Source organism: Pelophylax lessonae (assembly GCF_965119305.1).
Source record: "Pelophylax lessonae genome assembly, chromosome: 1".
Classification (NCBI taxonomy): Eukaryota; Metazoa; Chordata; class Amphibia; order Anura; family Ranidae; genus Pelophylax; species Pelophylax lessonae.
Genome location: NC_138768.1, coordinates 216867366 through 216883656, shown reverse-complemented (window position 1 = coordinate 216883656; position 16291 = coordinate 216867366). Strand labels below are relative to the sequence as shown.

Sequence of the window (16291 nt, the reverse complement as noted above, 5' to 3'; positions counted from 1 at the left end):
CGGTCACGTGACTCCTCACTGCTCTGATACTCCGACCCAGGGCTACAGTGGGAGAAGCTGAGCGGCCAGCTCGGCGGTCATGTGACTCCTGGCTGACATCAGAGGGAGAGCTTCCGCTTCTCCTGTAGCCCTGGATCGGTGTATTAGAGCGACCGGGAGTCACGTGACTGGCCTGAAGATACTTTACAAAAAGGTATTTGGAGGCTTCCATCTTAACAGACAATTACACAGTGCAGGATGTCTGCCTAAAATAGGGGGCTGGCAGAAAATCACACTGTAGGGTTACAAACCCATTAACTTATAAAACAAAAATCACAGTATGATCAATATGCAAAACTGATTCATAAGGATGAAAGGCAATTTCTGCAATTTTCTGAAAGAGTGATGTGCATCTGAGAGAATGGATATCCATTGCTCTTCAAGTAACATCCTTCTGTTTTATAACAAGCATCCTTTACATAAACCTTCAAAAATAAAGTCAGAATGATATTGGTGTCCACAACAGTGGGGCTCCAGGGTCTATGGCTGATGTTTTTCTCAAAATCTTAAAGCGGACCTAAACCCTCTTCTCCATCACAGCCAAGGAACCTGCCATCTTAGCCTCTGTTTGATATGCAGGTGCCATGGTGCTGCACGTGATCAGTTTTTTGAGACCAGCCATTTGATGGTTTGTCAGTTTGGCTGAGAGCACACACAAATGTGACAGTTATCATTCAAGGAATGCCTCCAACATAACTGCTTTTAGAAACAGCTAAATTGATGGAATTAGTTCACTTTAAGTTCTTTCTAGGTCCCGGAGCCTGGGGGCTTTGTAGAGCTTTGGATGGGATAAAGCCTCCATTCATATTACCACATCTTGCCTATTTGATTATTAGTCTCAGCTGTCAATATGCCTTTATATTTGTAAGCTACCTAATGTTCAGGGCTCTCTTGCTCTCTCTGTTGTGGAAGCCTGCTGCTGGTTGAAAAGGCTAACTGCTAACAGAACACTTAAAAGATTCACAAGCTGCCTATTTGTTTTGGGGAACCTATTGAGAGGCATTCTGTTTGTTAAGAACTTACCTGAATTTAGTTTGTAGCGTGGATGTTTTGGTTGTTTTTATGCAATAGACTTGCTGTACAAAGCCTTCCTGCATTAAAAACTGCATTTGCTACCCTGCTAAATAAAAGTGCAGGACTAACCTGCTTAAGCTGTTCCTCAGTTTCCCTGTCTTATGCGTGGTTACAGCTGAGAATACCAGTTGAGCATGCCTCCCTTAAAATATATGCACGCATACAAGGTATATTTCCTGAATTAGCCCTATATTTTACAGTTGGATAATTTAACACTATAAATATAGCTGGCTTGTTTCCAGAGATGCAGTATTGACGCATGTGCCAATTCACATGTAACTAATATTGCATAACAATCCATTCAAGCTCCCTCTGGCAATCAAAGGGTCCTTGCAACTTCTGATTTCCTTTATTTTTTAGATAAGTTCATATTCTAAGAGCAGGCTGACATTCCATAACACAGCACAGAACCTACCCATGACACAAGTGACGACAGTGATGCTGATTATATTAAATTGCTGATGAAGATTTAGGCTGGCAGTGCCACAGGGAGTGGGATATATCCTTTTTGAGGCTATATATACACATCTGTCATCATCACAAACACTAATTACATAGAAGGAAATGGAAGAGTAGCAAAATGTTTTCAACAGCACTTATACTGATGATGGGAGAGGGACTGTCTATTTAAAACAGTACTGCGTGAATTCTAGCGCAGCTGCTGGTGTGAATAGGCCCTAAATCGCTGGACAGCGCGATTGACAATGGATTTATATTGTGGGGCTTTTTTTTTTGTAAACTTACACAGACATGTGGTTTGCTTTTGTCTTTCGTTCACTCACGGACACAGCTCTCCCTTATTCAGAACCATAGGGTTATATTGCCCCCTACAGGAGTAGGACACTAGGCAGAAAAAAGACTTGGCTATGCCTATGAGCAGTCCCAGGTGGTATACTCCCCCTCTCTGCTATACTGTAGGTCTTCAGTTTTTCTGCCTAGTCAGGAGTAAGGAACTAGTTCACTGCTGGGGATCTCTGGTCCTGGCCCTTATTTCCTATTGCAGGTATTTTTTTCTCCTGTTTTTTTCCTGTGAGATCTACAATCAAATGCCGGACTGGGCGACGCACTTGATAATCTAGATCCAGTGGTCCCCCAAGTCTGGCCAGCGAGTGCACACAGACCAGAGCTCTCATGACCAGGCGCCGATAGTCCACGTTTCAATGTTACCCTGGCCGACAGCCCCCCCAGCTCAGTGGTGGGGAGGTTGTGTCTTAGGAGTGTTACCCGCATGCATGCTGGACCAGTAAGTAGATGGCCCCTTCCCTCTTTCCTGGATGGTAAGTAGGGCACGGTACTCCCTGGGGTGGTCCGTCTCCCCGGGGTTTACCTCCAATATGGTGGGGCCATGGGCTGGCATTCTACATGTCCTGTGTCCCCCCTGGCCTGGGTATCTAGTGGGTGCACTGTCCACCCTCCACCCTCTGGGTTGTTTGTACAGGGGGGTCTCCCTTGGGCTCGCCTATGCTGCTGGTAGGCCCGGAGAGCTGGTGACTGGGCTTCCATGGGTCTACGCTCCACGCGGTCCGACCCGCCAGTAATTTAGGCTGCGGCTTTGCGGCCCACTGGCCGGACACTCTGTGGAGCGGCCCTATTGAGGGCGGCTGGAGCCACTGCTCTCTGTTCAGGTATCTGCTCCTCCGCTTCCTTGGTCGTTCCCCTCGGATCCTTGCACTTTGCGGCCGGGTGTCCAAAAATTTAGGCAACAACTTTCAGCCTACTGGGCTGTGCGGCCGAGCCGGGCCCTTCCTTCTGAAGGGGCGGCAGTGTGGGGGTTGTCTGGGTTGCTGGCGGCTGTAGGCGCAATTATGCTGTAGGGCACCCTTCTCAGCTGTGTTTTGGGGCCCTAGGGGGATTCTGCCTGTGGGACTACGCTCATCAAAGAGGTGCTGGCGGCGGGTGTTCTTTTAACTGTCTCCTCTGCAGGCTCTAGAAGGGGCATCAGTGGTCGGCACCCCCTGCGTGGGGCCTCAGTTGTGTTTCCCGGTAGCACCCACCCCTGCCTCATCTGTCACCAGATCCTGAATCTGGCTCTGTGGCCTCAGATATGCCCACCCTGCAGGGTTAGTAGCCACGTTCCCTGACCTGTCAGTTAGTAGTGAGGATGATTCGCCCCCACAGCTGTAGCTGCGTTCAAAAGGCGCTGGTTGATGCACAGGAGACTTTGCAGATGAAGGGTGCAGCTGAGGTGGCTGCGTAGGTGGCCATCCCATTTTTTGGCACTCACAAGCCGTCTTGCACGGTAAAAGTTTTCCTTATCCCTCCTACTTTGGCAAATTTGTCTGTATTGAATGGGAGCGTCCAATAATTCCCCCTTGTGATGTCCGCCGATCACTCGCGATTGTCGGGTGGAGAGGGAGAATGTAAACAAAGCCACCTGTCATTCTCCCCTGTGTAAGAACAGAGATCATACGGTCCTGCTATGTAGGATCGTATTTCTCTGTTGTTACACAAACAGCCACATCCTTTCACAGTTAGAAACACGCCCCTAGGGACACACTTAACCCCTCCTTCTCCAAAAAAGTTAACCCCTTCCCTGCCAGTGTAATTTTTACAGTAACAGTGCATATTTTTAGCACTGATTACTGTAGTAATGTCAATGGTACTCCCAAAAGTGTAAAAAATGTCAGTCAAGGGTCCGATCTGTCCGCCGCAATGTCTCAGTCCCGCAACAAAAATCACAGATCGCCGCCATTACTCGTTAAAAAAATAAAAAATAAAAATGACAAAAATCTTTCCCTTAGTAAACGCAATAACTTTTGCGCAAACCAATCAAAATACGCTTATTGCGATTTTTTTTTACCAAACATATGTAGCAGAAAACAAATTGGCCTACAATGTTAAAAAATTTTGATTTTTACATTTTTTTGGGGAATTTCATATAAAAAAATGTGAAAAATATTATTTTTGCAAAATTGTCGCTCTTTTTTTGTTTATAGCGCATGATCAAAACATTGCACAGGTGATCAAATACCACCAAAAGAAAGCTCTGTTTGTGGGGGGAAAAAGAGCGTCAATTTCATTTGGGTATAGCATCGCATGACCGCGCAATTGTCCGTTAAAGTCATGCAGTGCCGAATCACAAAATAGGCCCTGGTCAGGAAGGGGGTAAATTCTTCCAGGGCTTAAGTGGTTAAAAGCCAGGTGCTGAAGGATAGAGGTTTGCCTGGTGCCAAGTTATTCCAACACTGCTGAAGGCTAGGAAGTCTACCTCTAAGAAAATCTACCATTGTACGTGGAAATCTTACATTCCATGGTGAGAGCCACACACTCCCTGGTGCACACCTTTATTCAAGGGGTTTGACATCTGACTCCAACAGTGCGGTCTCCTCTAATGTCCTGGGATCTGAATTTGTGCTTTCAGTTCTCCAGAAGCCTCCCTTTAAAATTGTTCCCTGATTCTCCTGCTTATGCCATCTCAGAAGGTGGCCTTTTTGGTGGCTATCACCTCTGCTCGATAACCTCCGTTATCTTGTCATACCCTCTACTTGGTGATCCACAAGTGGTTCTTTGCCCATGTCTGTTGTTCCTTCCTAAGGTTGTCTCTGGTTTCCATTTGAATTGTGTTGTCTTCCCTGTGGCCCAGGCCCAAACATCCTAAGGATTTTGATTTGCATACCCTAGATGTGTTTTGGGGGATTCGGGTGTATCTGGCAGCCACAGAGTCTTTTGGAGGTAAGACTCACTGTTTGTGATCATGTACAGGCCAAGAAAAAGGTTGTCTGCTTCTTCTGCAACCATTTCCAGATGGTTCAGTCAGACGGTGGCTCAGGTCTATTCTATCAAGGGTCAGGTTCCTCCTTTCCTTGTAACGGCACACTCTACTCAGGTGCTGAGTGCTTCTGGACCTTTCATCATAAGGCGTCAGTGGCGCAGGTTTGCAAGGCGGCCACTTGGTCGTCGGTGCACACTTTCACTGATTCTACAAAGTAGATGTGCTGGCATATGCGAATGCTTCGTTTGGCCGCAAAGTTTTGCAGGCTTCTGTTTAGAGGGCTTGTTCCCTCTTAGGGGGGTGTATTGTTCAGGTTGGGTTCCAGTTTTTTTTTGTTGAACTCCTATCTTGTGGTGAGAAAAGGGAACTGCATTAGGGAATCCTCCTTTCATCAAGTGTCAAGAGCCCCCCCCACCTTCAGAAGTCAAAAGTCCCCCATCCTCTCTTGCATCACACTGTACCCCCCTTACCTTGTGCTGCTGCCAGGAAGAAGCTGGGGTGGAGCAGGGAAGCAGAAAGTGCATAGTCTGGAGGAGGACCAAAGGAGGGCTGGATTCAGCAGTCTGCTGAATGCTAAGATAAGAGAAGGCAGAGACAAGGGGGTTCTGCAACTGCCCAGAAAGGCTCGGGATCTGTAGGAGGAGTACTGTTTTCCTCTCTGCTGCCGACCGCTGAGTCAGAGGAGGAGTTGCAGAGAAGAGCCTCTGCACAGCTGAGCAGAGAATCGCAGGATCTGGCGAAGGAGTCCTGGCATCCTCTCTGCTGTCGACTGCTGAGAAAAGGTTGGAGCAGAGACAAGGGGGGTGCTGCAGGAGAGGTACGAGAGCCACATGTAATGGCCTGGCAGGCCAGAGTTGGCCCACAGGTCTTGTGTTCGATACATGTGCTTTAGATGTAGGTAAGCCTTGCCTTATAATGGTTATAAACTTCTAACATGAAAAATTAACAATGCATATTCTTCTATAATGTGCAGTTGAGAAGAATCCTTTGATCTGAGTACTTTAAATATGTAGAGAAGAGATGGCTGTGGATAAACAGGTACAACAGAAGCTGGCCATAGATGGATAATTAGTTCACCTCTTTGGATGTACTAAGTACATTATTAGGTTATGCTCCATTTCTTCAGCTGTCTCCCACCTGTAAAGTGAAAGTGATTCGGCAGCTGTATAGCTCTTGATCACTTTCACAGTGCAGGTGGCATGGTCTTCCTCCACCCCCTACCTCCCCCCATGTAGTTCCCTGCTCTTTCCCGAAGTCCGAGACCACATTGCAGGACTTCAAAATGGCAGGCGGGAGGAGGAAGAGGAACGTCCGTTTCTCATTCTCTTCTGCCCAGAATGAAACTGGAAGCAACAATGAATTTGTCACTTTCAGTTTCAGAGCTGTCATCCTCTGGCTGGTACAGCCAGGGAAGTATCTATCTGAGCAGATTTCTCAAAAACATATAATGCTCCTCCTCTGCCCCCGAAGTTGCCGCTGGAAGCTGATCATGTGACCTGACTGGAGAGCCCTGAAAATAGGTAGGTATAAGCATAGAGGGCAGTTTGTATAGGAGTTAGAAGTGGGGTGAGAGCCATTTTAAGCTTAGTTAGTTAGAGCCAGAAATTCCACTTTAATTGTTCCTCTTTAAATAAATCTCATTTAATGAGCTGCAAAATCGTGAAAGAAGGTTCTTTTAACTAGAGTTGATACTAATCTTTCTAATTTACCTGAACCCTGTACTGTAAGTTTGTTCTTGAGGTGGGAGTTGAGACAGCACTTTAGACTCTAGGTGGCTAAAACGTTTAATTGTAAAGAGCCAACATGCCAATCTCATTATGAATCGCTGTTAGGAGTGGGAGGAGCACGTCAAAGTCCCGTTTTGCCAGTCATAATAGGTATTACATGAAAGCACACTTCCCACACAGTTCTCTTTGTACAAGACAGAGGTCTGTTTTCAGACACTATGCAGGTGCAAATCTAACAGACACATTAAAAGCACTTCTTTCAATCATTTTATTTGTTAGTGACAGATTTTCTATGCATTTTGTTAAGATGCCTTACGTAAGCCACTAAAGCCAAGTACTTCAGATGTGTCATTGACATTTAATGGGATATTCAGTTTAAATTGTTTCTCAAATGTACACATTTAGCAAGGTTTCCGAGCTCTATTTTAATATGTTCTGTATACCCCTCTGCTTGTCAAAAGGGATACAAAGATGCTGCATGGCAACCTCTGCTGAATGACATTTTAAAAACATCTGTATGCAGGAGAGGAAATTGAAATGCTGGATTTCAAAGAAGCAAAGACTTAGGCTACGTTCACATGTTAGCGTAGCGGACCGCGGGCAGAATCACCGCGATTCTGCCCGCGATCCGGAAATCATTGCAAATCGCGGGACGTCGCCTGTGCGTTGCCGTTGATTTACAATGGCACCCCAAACGCTGTGCGATGTTGTCGCGATTTCCGCCTGCTGAATCGCGGTAACATCGCGCAAACAAAATCGCGGGTCGCATGACGCCCAAAAAAGGTACAAGAGCTTCTTTGGGGCGTAATGCGACCCGCGATTTTTTTTGCGCGATGTTACCGCGATTCGGCAGGCGGAAATCACAGCAACATCGCACAGCGTTTGGGGTGCCATTGCAAATCAACGGCAACGCACAAGCATCCGCGATTTGCAATAATTTCTGGATCGCGGGCAGAATCACGGTGATTCTGCCCGCGGTCCGCTTTCCTAATATGGGAACGTAGCCTTAAGCATGGGCTTCCGCAGAACTTTTTTCAGGGGGGCATCATTTTAAGGTCACCCATGCTCCGCCCCTTTTTAACAATGTCATAAGGAGGAGGGGCTTAGTCATTATACTTATTATTAGTATTTTTTTTTTTTTAAGCGCAAACAGCAGCATTTATTTTTAAAGCATTTGTTAACCTAAAAAAAAAATTGATCCTGTTCCCTTAAAGCATGTTATACAGCACAGTGCCCCTTCTATCACCTAAAATACCTGGCTGATCCTGCCTAGCTATGTTCTCCCCTGTAAACTGACCACGGTATACCATGGCTGCTGAGCCCTGACACTGTGGTCAGTTTACGCAGCCCTCCTGTCCTCCTCTGTCCTTTCTCCCCCCTCTCTCCCTGCTGTAGTTTAATTTAAAGTTTCATATCCTGTCTACAGTCTGTTTAATAATCCTGTGTGCCCCTGTGTCTGCGTTTTATAAAAATAAGCCATTCTTTACAAGTTTTCAAAGCACCACTCGCCTCTCACATGACCCACTGCCTCTCTCCTCCTCTCCCCCTCCCAACTGACATCAGTGAGGAATCCTTGGCCCTGCCCTCTGCACAGACACAGGGGCACACAGGATTATTAAACAGACCAGACAGGATGGTATAAAGTTGCTTAACAATCACTTGAAAGGAGAAGTTGAGATTCCAGGGGGGGGGGGCATTTGCCCCCCCTTACCCCTACCTGCGGATGCCGATGGCCTTAAGTCTAGATGAGCAGACAAAATACGGACAAAATGCTGTGGTATCATCTGTTACAACTGAAGTGATGCTAGAGGTTCACAGATTACTAGCATATGATATAGGCAAGATCTTATAAGACAAGGTTAATTTCTTGCAGTTTCTGTGCACACAGGTAATTAATGGATAGTGGAGATGACAGAATGAAAGCCTATTTTCATGCAAAATATCCCTCCCACATACACACATACAATTTACAACCAAAACAAAAAAACCTAATTCCCTTTTTTACTGGAGCATGCCATTATGAGACCCATCATGTCAACTCTTCCATCGTGAAGACCATTGATCCACTGCTGCAGTTCAGGCCTGCAACTGACAGGTTGCTGCTCCTCAATGTGACTTCATCACAAGACTGCTGAAGTCTTTAGGAACCTGTGAGAACCCTGTCGATGGACACTTGATGGGAAGTATCCAATTCACCAGGTAGTGGACACTTGATGGGAAGTTTCCAAGTCACCAGGTAGTGATGCAGGTACCCAAAAAAAGAACCCTCCCACTCTGCAGTTTAGTAAAAAGAAGACTAGGAACCTGACAGCTAACATTAGTTTACTTGTCAAGTACTTGTCATTAGTTTACTTGTCAAGTATATTCAGGTGTATGACAAAGATGTAATAGAGAATCTAAACCCGTATAGATAGATCTACAACACTAGCAGCGCTAATGAACATATTCTGCTGATAACAATACTACGGTCACTCCTGCATGGGAAAATTGATGACAGAGTCTGAAGTTTTAATCCCAAACAGTTCCAGTGAGTAACAGTCCAAAACACAGGGAAAAGGGTGTGAAGGATCTCTAAATCATCCACAAAGCTTCCACCAATCACCGGTGCTCCCCCCTCTCTCTGGAAACTCACCAGATGTTCGATCAAAACTCTCCCTCAGAGGATGCACCAATTCATCAATATGTGACTCCAAACTCATAAGATCGAAGTTCCATATGACACTTAATAGCCTTCATAAAATACTCCATTCATGGTAACATGTAAATAAATAGAGTGGGGGCACATAGTGTAATTCCGCAACTTTTAATGGAACAAATTAAAAACACACTAGCCCCTCTCCCCTCAAGGTTTCTACTTACAGAAATGCATTGGAATGAAGGCATTCAGTAAAGGTATGCACGCTCTATGACCCCGCTGCATCGGTCCCGTGTCCTCCAGGTACCTGTAGCGTGGCCAAGCGTGGCATCAGTATTCAGGCGACCGCGCACACACGCCCTGACGCGTTTTGTCGTAAGGACTTCCACCTGATTGGTGGAAGCTTGGTGAATGATTAAGAGATCATTCACACCCTTTTCCCTGTGTTTTGGACTGTTACTCACTTGAACTGTTTGGGATTAAAACTTCAGACTCTGTCATCAATTTTCCCATGCAGGAGTGACCGTAGTATTGTTATCAGCAGATTATGTTCATAAGCGCTGCTAGTGTTGTAGATCTATCTATACGGGTTTAGATTCTCTATTACACCTTTGCCATGCTTTTTATATTATAGCAGCTGCTGAGACTTGTTACCTGGCAGATGGAAGTAAGAGTGCCCGAACGCTGTGTAATTTCAGGGGGGTCTGAATATTCTTTCCTCTAGACAGGTCATCCCCTGTGTGCACCTGGGGTCCAGTGAGGTTCGCCGGATCCATGGTCTATGGTTACCCGGAGTGTCTGTGGTCAATAGGAGAGGAGTTCTGTTGCAGTTTTGTCCCTGGTGGTGGATATCGCATGCCTGTTTGACCTTCCGTAACAGGGGGTCCAACTGTCCGGTAAGGTTACATCCTTATTGTTTATGTGATCTCTGCCTGAAACTCTACTTGCAAGATTGATGTGGGATTCACGGTCATATTTCCAACATCTGAAATCTCCCTCCTATGGACTTATGGACTTTGGTTCACCTTCATATTAGTTAGTTATCTATTTAGTGGCGCTGTACCATCTTTACATTTTTCTGGGTTTGATATACTTTGTACTAGCAGCCTTTAGCTTCACCTTTTTTGTGCGCAGCTTTCTTCCCCTTTATTTTATACACATTTGTATCTCTGTTAAAATTAGAGCGCAGGGTGAGTGAGTTTTTTGCATTTGTTGCGTTGGTGTGAATTTTCTTCACTTCCTTTTACTATATTCAGGTGTATACTGAGCACAATTAGATATATATTTTTCTTCTAAAAGGAGGATATGTTACAGGAGGTGGGAAATGTTTAGAGAGGGGGATAGGCAGGAAATCAGTTATAAAATAGAACCCCACCAACACAGCCCGGACCAGCGGCTGCTCCACTCCATTCCACCTCCAAGTCCTCCCTGAAGTGATGCAGAAGACTGTTTTTACACGCTGACCTTTTATCTCCTCCATGTGAGTTTTAGATTGCTTTTATGGAATAAACCAACTTATATATCTGCACTCAGGTGGTGCTGCTCTTTTCTCCTTTCCTTGCTTGTCATTGTGTGCCATTATTGGCAGTTTAAATTACTATTCTTTCTGAAAATATATTCCCTTTTTATATAATCCATAAATCTGTCTTGATCCAGGTAAAACCTAAACATAATCAGATAAAATTCATTGGTACACCTCATTTTGGTTCTTGCTGTTCCATTCCTGCAGATTACACAATAACTTTTTCCTGACATCTTCCAGAAGTATTTTCTCATTATATACTGTATATCATCTCATATGTTTCTGCAGCAAAATGTCTTAGAAGAGGTCAAGGTACAGGAACAACCCCCTTAAGGAAGAACGCACTATGATTGAATTTGTATTTATTTTTCAAGCTTAGACTCTATATTCTTTGTATAGCTTACACTTTAGTACCACTATGCTGGAATTTTCTTTTCATTCTCTTTCTACAGTTGTTCTGTTGTACTCAAGTTCCAAGTTAGAACAATAAAGAAAAAGTGTGACTAGGGTCTACAAACTTGATACACAGCTAAACATTAATATTATTATTATTATTATCCAATTACCACGTTACATAGTATTAAAAGTAATGATCTACCATGGCTAAAGCCTACTATAGTTCATACATAAGTAGAAATCAGTCAAGCAGACTGATTTTTTTTAAATTTACTTTGACAGGAATTCTGATGTTAAGATTATTCAAGTGTACAAACTTATGTCAATAGATGAGAGGAGAAGAGCAGGTATAAAATCCCTCCCAACAGCAGCTTATCAAGAAAGATATATAAAATGACCTCTAGTACTTTTGATAACAGAGTGATTTCAGCAAATTGGATTCGTTGCAAAATGATCACTTTTGGCACCTGCAAAATTTCATCAAAGTGGTGACTTTTGCTCATTGAAACTTCTTAGACACATTAGGAGTTATTAACTAAAACCGGTGCATGCAAAATTTGGCGCAGCTCTGCATAGAATCCAATCAGCTTTCAGGTTTTATTGTCAAAGCTTAATTGAAAAAGCTGAAGTTAGATGCTGATGGGCTACCATGTACAGCTGAACCAGATTCTGAGTGCACCAGTTTTAGTAAACCTCCTCAATATGCCCGCAAAAAAAAAAAAATCTATATATTTAGAGCGTGTGCTTTTTTTGGGTAAGTATATAATTAGGGTAGTTAAGTTTAATTTATTTAGTGTTCTTTGTATCTGTGAATTTTTTCTATTTCTTTTTTAGATGGTGTATTTGAAAGTAATATGTGTTATTCTACGCAGCCAAAATTTCCTGATTTCCAATGAATTTTCAGGAAAATGTATGCTCTCATATTTGTGGATCTCTATTAATTATCATAGTCACTTCCCATCTTTGAGGCACCTTTAACTGGAAAGCTGTTATTCTAACTACTTCTACAGCTGTGAAACATCTTGGGTATTATATTGTACTAAAACATGTTCAATGGAGGCCAATAATACATGCATGCATACAAAAGAAAAGTGTTCCATAAGCTGGTTCAATGCAGACTTACTTGCAGAAGAAGGTTCAGTATGAACAGGGGGAGTAGAGGGGAGGAAAGATGGGTAGCCCACAAAGAAAGAACGTAGGGAACGTTCGGAGAGAAGAGGTGAGCGCTGAGATGGGATATTCTCACAGCTGCCCACGCTGTTGTGAATCTTGAGGTTCAGAGGCTTGTTCTTTTTCTTTGTTCTGGGAGAGAGATTGAGGAATAAAATAAAAGGGAAAGAAAGGAAATAAGAAAATGTTAGTGGAAGTATTAGGAAAGCTAGAGTTAAAGCATTAGTTAGTTGCAAAGGTCAGCATTATTAAAAAGAAACTAAATAAAACATTTAAAAATCTTGCTAATAAGATGAGTTTAAATGCATTTCTGCTGTGTCAGCATAGAAAAAAAATGATATATTTCAAAGTTTACAACTTGGCGTGTATTTTAGGTGACATGTAACACACCTACACAGGTTGAACTGGATGGACTATTGTCTTTATTCAACCTCACCTACTATGTAACTATGTAAAAAAAATCTATATATATATATATATATATATTTCTTTTTTACTATATATATATATATATATATACTGTACACACATGGGACAAAACCAAGTGTTAATAGGCTGTTTTCTCTCCGTGTTACATGTTATCATTAAAAAAAAATGTTTTAGGAGAATACAAAATTCTGATCATAGTAAATAAGTGTTAATTGCCTTTGATCACCAGCTCCATAGCGTGGCCATAATGCTGTATTTTCCTAATTCACTCTATTCTGTATTATTAAATACCATTCAAACCTGGAGAGAAAATAGCCTAATACCATTCATTTTTGCCCCTATTTACAATTGACAAATTGCTCCGTGATTTTTTTAATAAATACACCCTTTATGTTCTAAAAAAAACAATACTGTAAAAGTTTATTACACACAATGCAAGAAAAACATGTCATGAAGATATGCAATTTTATGGATCATTAAAGTATAATGAGCTTTTGGATTGCATTAACTTAAATATTACCGGTTTATTAAAATAGCTGTACTTTACAGATTAAAAATTAGGGATTCTTATATTAAAATTATGCTAAAACACTTAAATTAAATTAGTCACAAATATAACAAAAATTGTACAAAGAAACACAAAGAAGGAAAAAAACACAGTATAGCAATGCAAGCATTTAAATGTGTACGTAAATATATAAAATATTGCAGTAGGACAAATTAGTGTCACTGATCCAAATAAAGACACCAAATGGCTATCTAGACAAGCAACCAGAAAGAATAAAGGGGCTTTTCAGGAGCTTACTCCTCCTAAACATTTTACACAAATATTTTTAAAATCAAAAATGTTTAATAATGTTTATGACCAATCAGCACATCATAGAGCTGTTTGATAGTCTTTAACCACTTGCCGACTGCCGCACGACTATTTACGTCGGCAGTCAGCCCCTCACAGGCAGAGTGACGTAGATCTACGTCGCTAGCCTGTGAGGGTCTAGGGAGCGAGCGCTCGCCCCCGAAGGCGCGCTCGCGCGTGGTCACGGACCCCCCCCCGCGCGTGTGACCGGCGGACCCGATGTCCGCCGGTCACTCAGCGATCGTCGCTGCAGAGGGAGAAAGGCAGGCGGCTATTGTAAACAAGCCGCCTGTCATTCTCCCCTGTGTAGAATCAGTGATCATACGGTTCTACTATGTAGGACCGTTGATCACTGTTCCTACAGCTCAAGCCACAGCCAATCACAGTTAGAATCACGCCCCTAGGGACACACACCACCCCTCCCTCTCAAAAAAAGTTAACCCCTTCACTGCCAGTGTAATTTTACAGTAACAGTGCATATGTATAGCACTGATTACTGTAGAAATGTCACTGGTAACCCCAAAAGTGTCAAAAATGTCAGTCAAGGGTCCGATCTAGAAAAATGCAAGAAATGTTGGACCCGGCGCTACCACTTTAAATAGTATTGTGCAAATATGTGCTGTAAAAGTGCATGTGTTGCGATCAACAAAGTGAAAAGTGCTACGTGCCGTTTAAAACCAACAATAGGTATTAACCTGGGCTGTGCTTATTGTGCCATATTTAAAATATACCATACATTTATAAAAAGTGCCAAGTGCTGATAAAACCAAGTGCCACGTGTTGTGATCCGTGCTAAAACAATATATGGCGCCGGCGGATGTTCCACCAAGAAAAGCACCGCTGCTTACCGCACTCTTAAGCCTTTGACTCGACACTTCTTGGTCACTACAACAAAGAATAAACCTCCATTGCGTAGCATTTGTTGTATAAAGCGAAAATATTTAGCATCCACTCACAGTTTGGGGAGTTCACGATCAGCTTGAATGGTGTTCGCCGGGTCGCTTCCGCGTTCCACTGGCTCAAAACACCAAAACCGGAAGTGACGTATTGACGTACACAAACCACGCCCTACGCGTTTCGTCATACGACGTCATCTGGAGCGTGGGCGTGATGAAACGCGTAGGGCGTGGTTTGTGTACGTCAATACGTCACTTCCGGTTTTGGTGTTTTGAGCCAGCAAAGTACCGCAAGAAAAAACGCAGATCGCCGCCATTACGCGTTAAAAAAAAACAACAAAAATTACAAAAATCTTTCTCTTTGTTAGTAAACGCGATAACTTTTGTGCAAACCAATCAAAATACGCTTTTCTTTTACCAAACATATGTAGCATAAAACAAATTGGCCGAAAAATGTTAAAAAATTTTGATTTTTACTTTTTTTTTGGGGAATTTCATATAAAAAAATTTGAAAAATATTGCTATTTTTGCAAAATTGACGCTCTTTTTTTGTTTATAGCGCATGATCACAAAATCGCACAGGTGATCAAATACCACCAAAAGAAAGCTCTGTTTGTGGTAAAAAAAAAAGGACGTCAAATTCGTTTAGGTACAGCGTCGCACAACCGCGCAATTGTCCGTTAAAGTCACGCAGTGCCGAATCGCAAAATAGGCCCTGATCAGGAAGGGGGTAAAATCTTCCGGGGCTTAAGTGGTTAAAAGCAACACATCTACAAAGACTACAAACAACACACATCAGAAAATGAATATTTAGCAATGTACTTTTACATTTTTTGATGGATAGAGGGGTATCATGCAACAGGTATGCTGCCATGTTCCCTGTCAGAGATTCTGTATTGATTTTAACTGTTGGTTCTACTGAGTTCCAAAGTCTGGGGCACTCCAATAAAATTCATGGAATGGCCCGCTCTACCTCAGGACACTTCCAACATCAGTTAGAGATTTGTGACAATATTCAGTGGAGGGTCTTGTTAATTAAAAGCTTATACCAACCTTCCTCATTCACACATGCTATCAAAGCTTTTTGCAGAAAGAGTGTGTGCATTCCTTTTGAGTTTGGAAGAATGTAGTCTATTAATCCTCTTCCCACTCTGTAGGAACAGAATTTCATATTGGGTCCCTGAGCCCACCAGTGAGATATAGAGGTGTGATAAGGTGTGGTGTACTGGAGTCTAGTCAAGACACAGTTGTTCAAAATGCAAGGGTGCCTTTCTGTTTAATGTTCCTAGGGTAGAATACAAAGATATGTACCAAGTTGAGAGCATATATTCTACTCACTGGGCAGCTTTTAGGAGATGTGGATCAGTCAAAAGTTTCCCTGTTTGTGTTAAAAGTCCACTGAGCCTAGTATGTGGAGCAAGGGTGTTGGTGATGGTGAAAGGGATGAAGGCTGCAACACAGCCCTAGTTGTCCACAATGTGGCACCTACAAGTGGGTGCTGGTTGATCATTGGCAAGTCCAAATTGCTAAGGAGCTATGGAACCCAGTCAGTGGTGGCTTAATTAGTGCTTGAATCAGTCTGTTCAGGTGGGTTGCCTCTTGGTATCTGGCTAGGTCTGGAAAAACAAATTTGTGCCAAACTCTTATATTCTCATACAAGAGCAACTTATATGCATGTGCATTTTAAGAAATTCACCTCTATTGTGTTTCTAATCTATTTTTGGCTTTCAACTTTCACATTGCATCACATTTTTTTTGTACAATTTTTATGAAGCTTTTTTAGATAGCACTGTCAGAATTTCAGAACCCTGAGAGTTTAATATAAAAAATGTAGG

General features: G+C 42.8%; 1 protein-coding gene across 2 annotated transcripts in view; it reads right to left on the bottom strand.

Moving 5' to 3' along the window:
• KSR2 (kinase suppressor of ras 2) overlaps positions 1 to 16291 on the bottom strand; it is a gene marked incomplete at its 3' end in the record, with an annotated part of 683082 nt that overhangs the window by 331883 nt on the left and 334908 nt on the right. For both annotated transcript variants that reach the window (XM_082252187.1, XM_082252188.1), the window contains exon 5: positions 12229 to 12407. In XM_082252187.1, coding sequence (XP_082108313.1) covers positions 12229 to 12407 — 179 coding nt within the window. The remainder of the gene's footprint in view (positions 1 to 12228; positions 12408 to 16291) is intronic.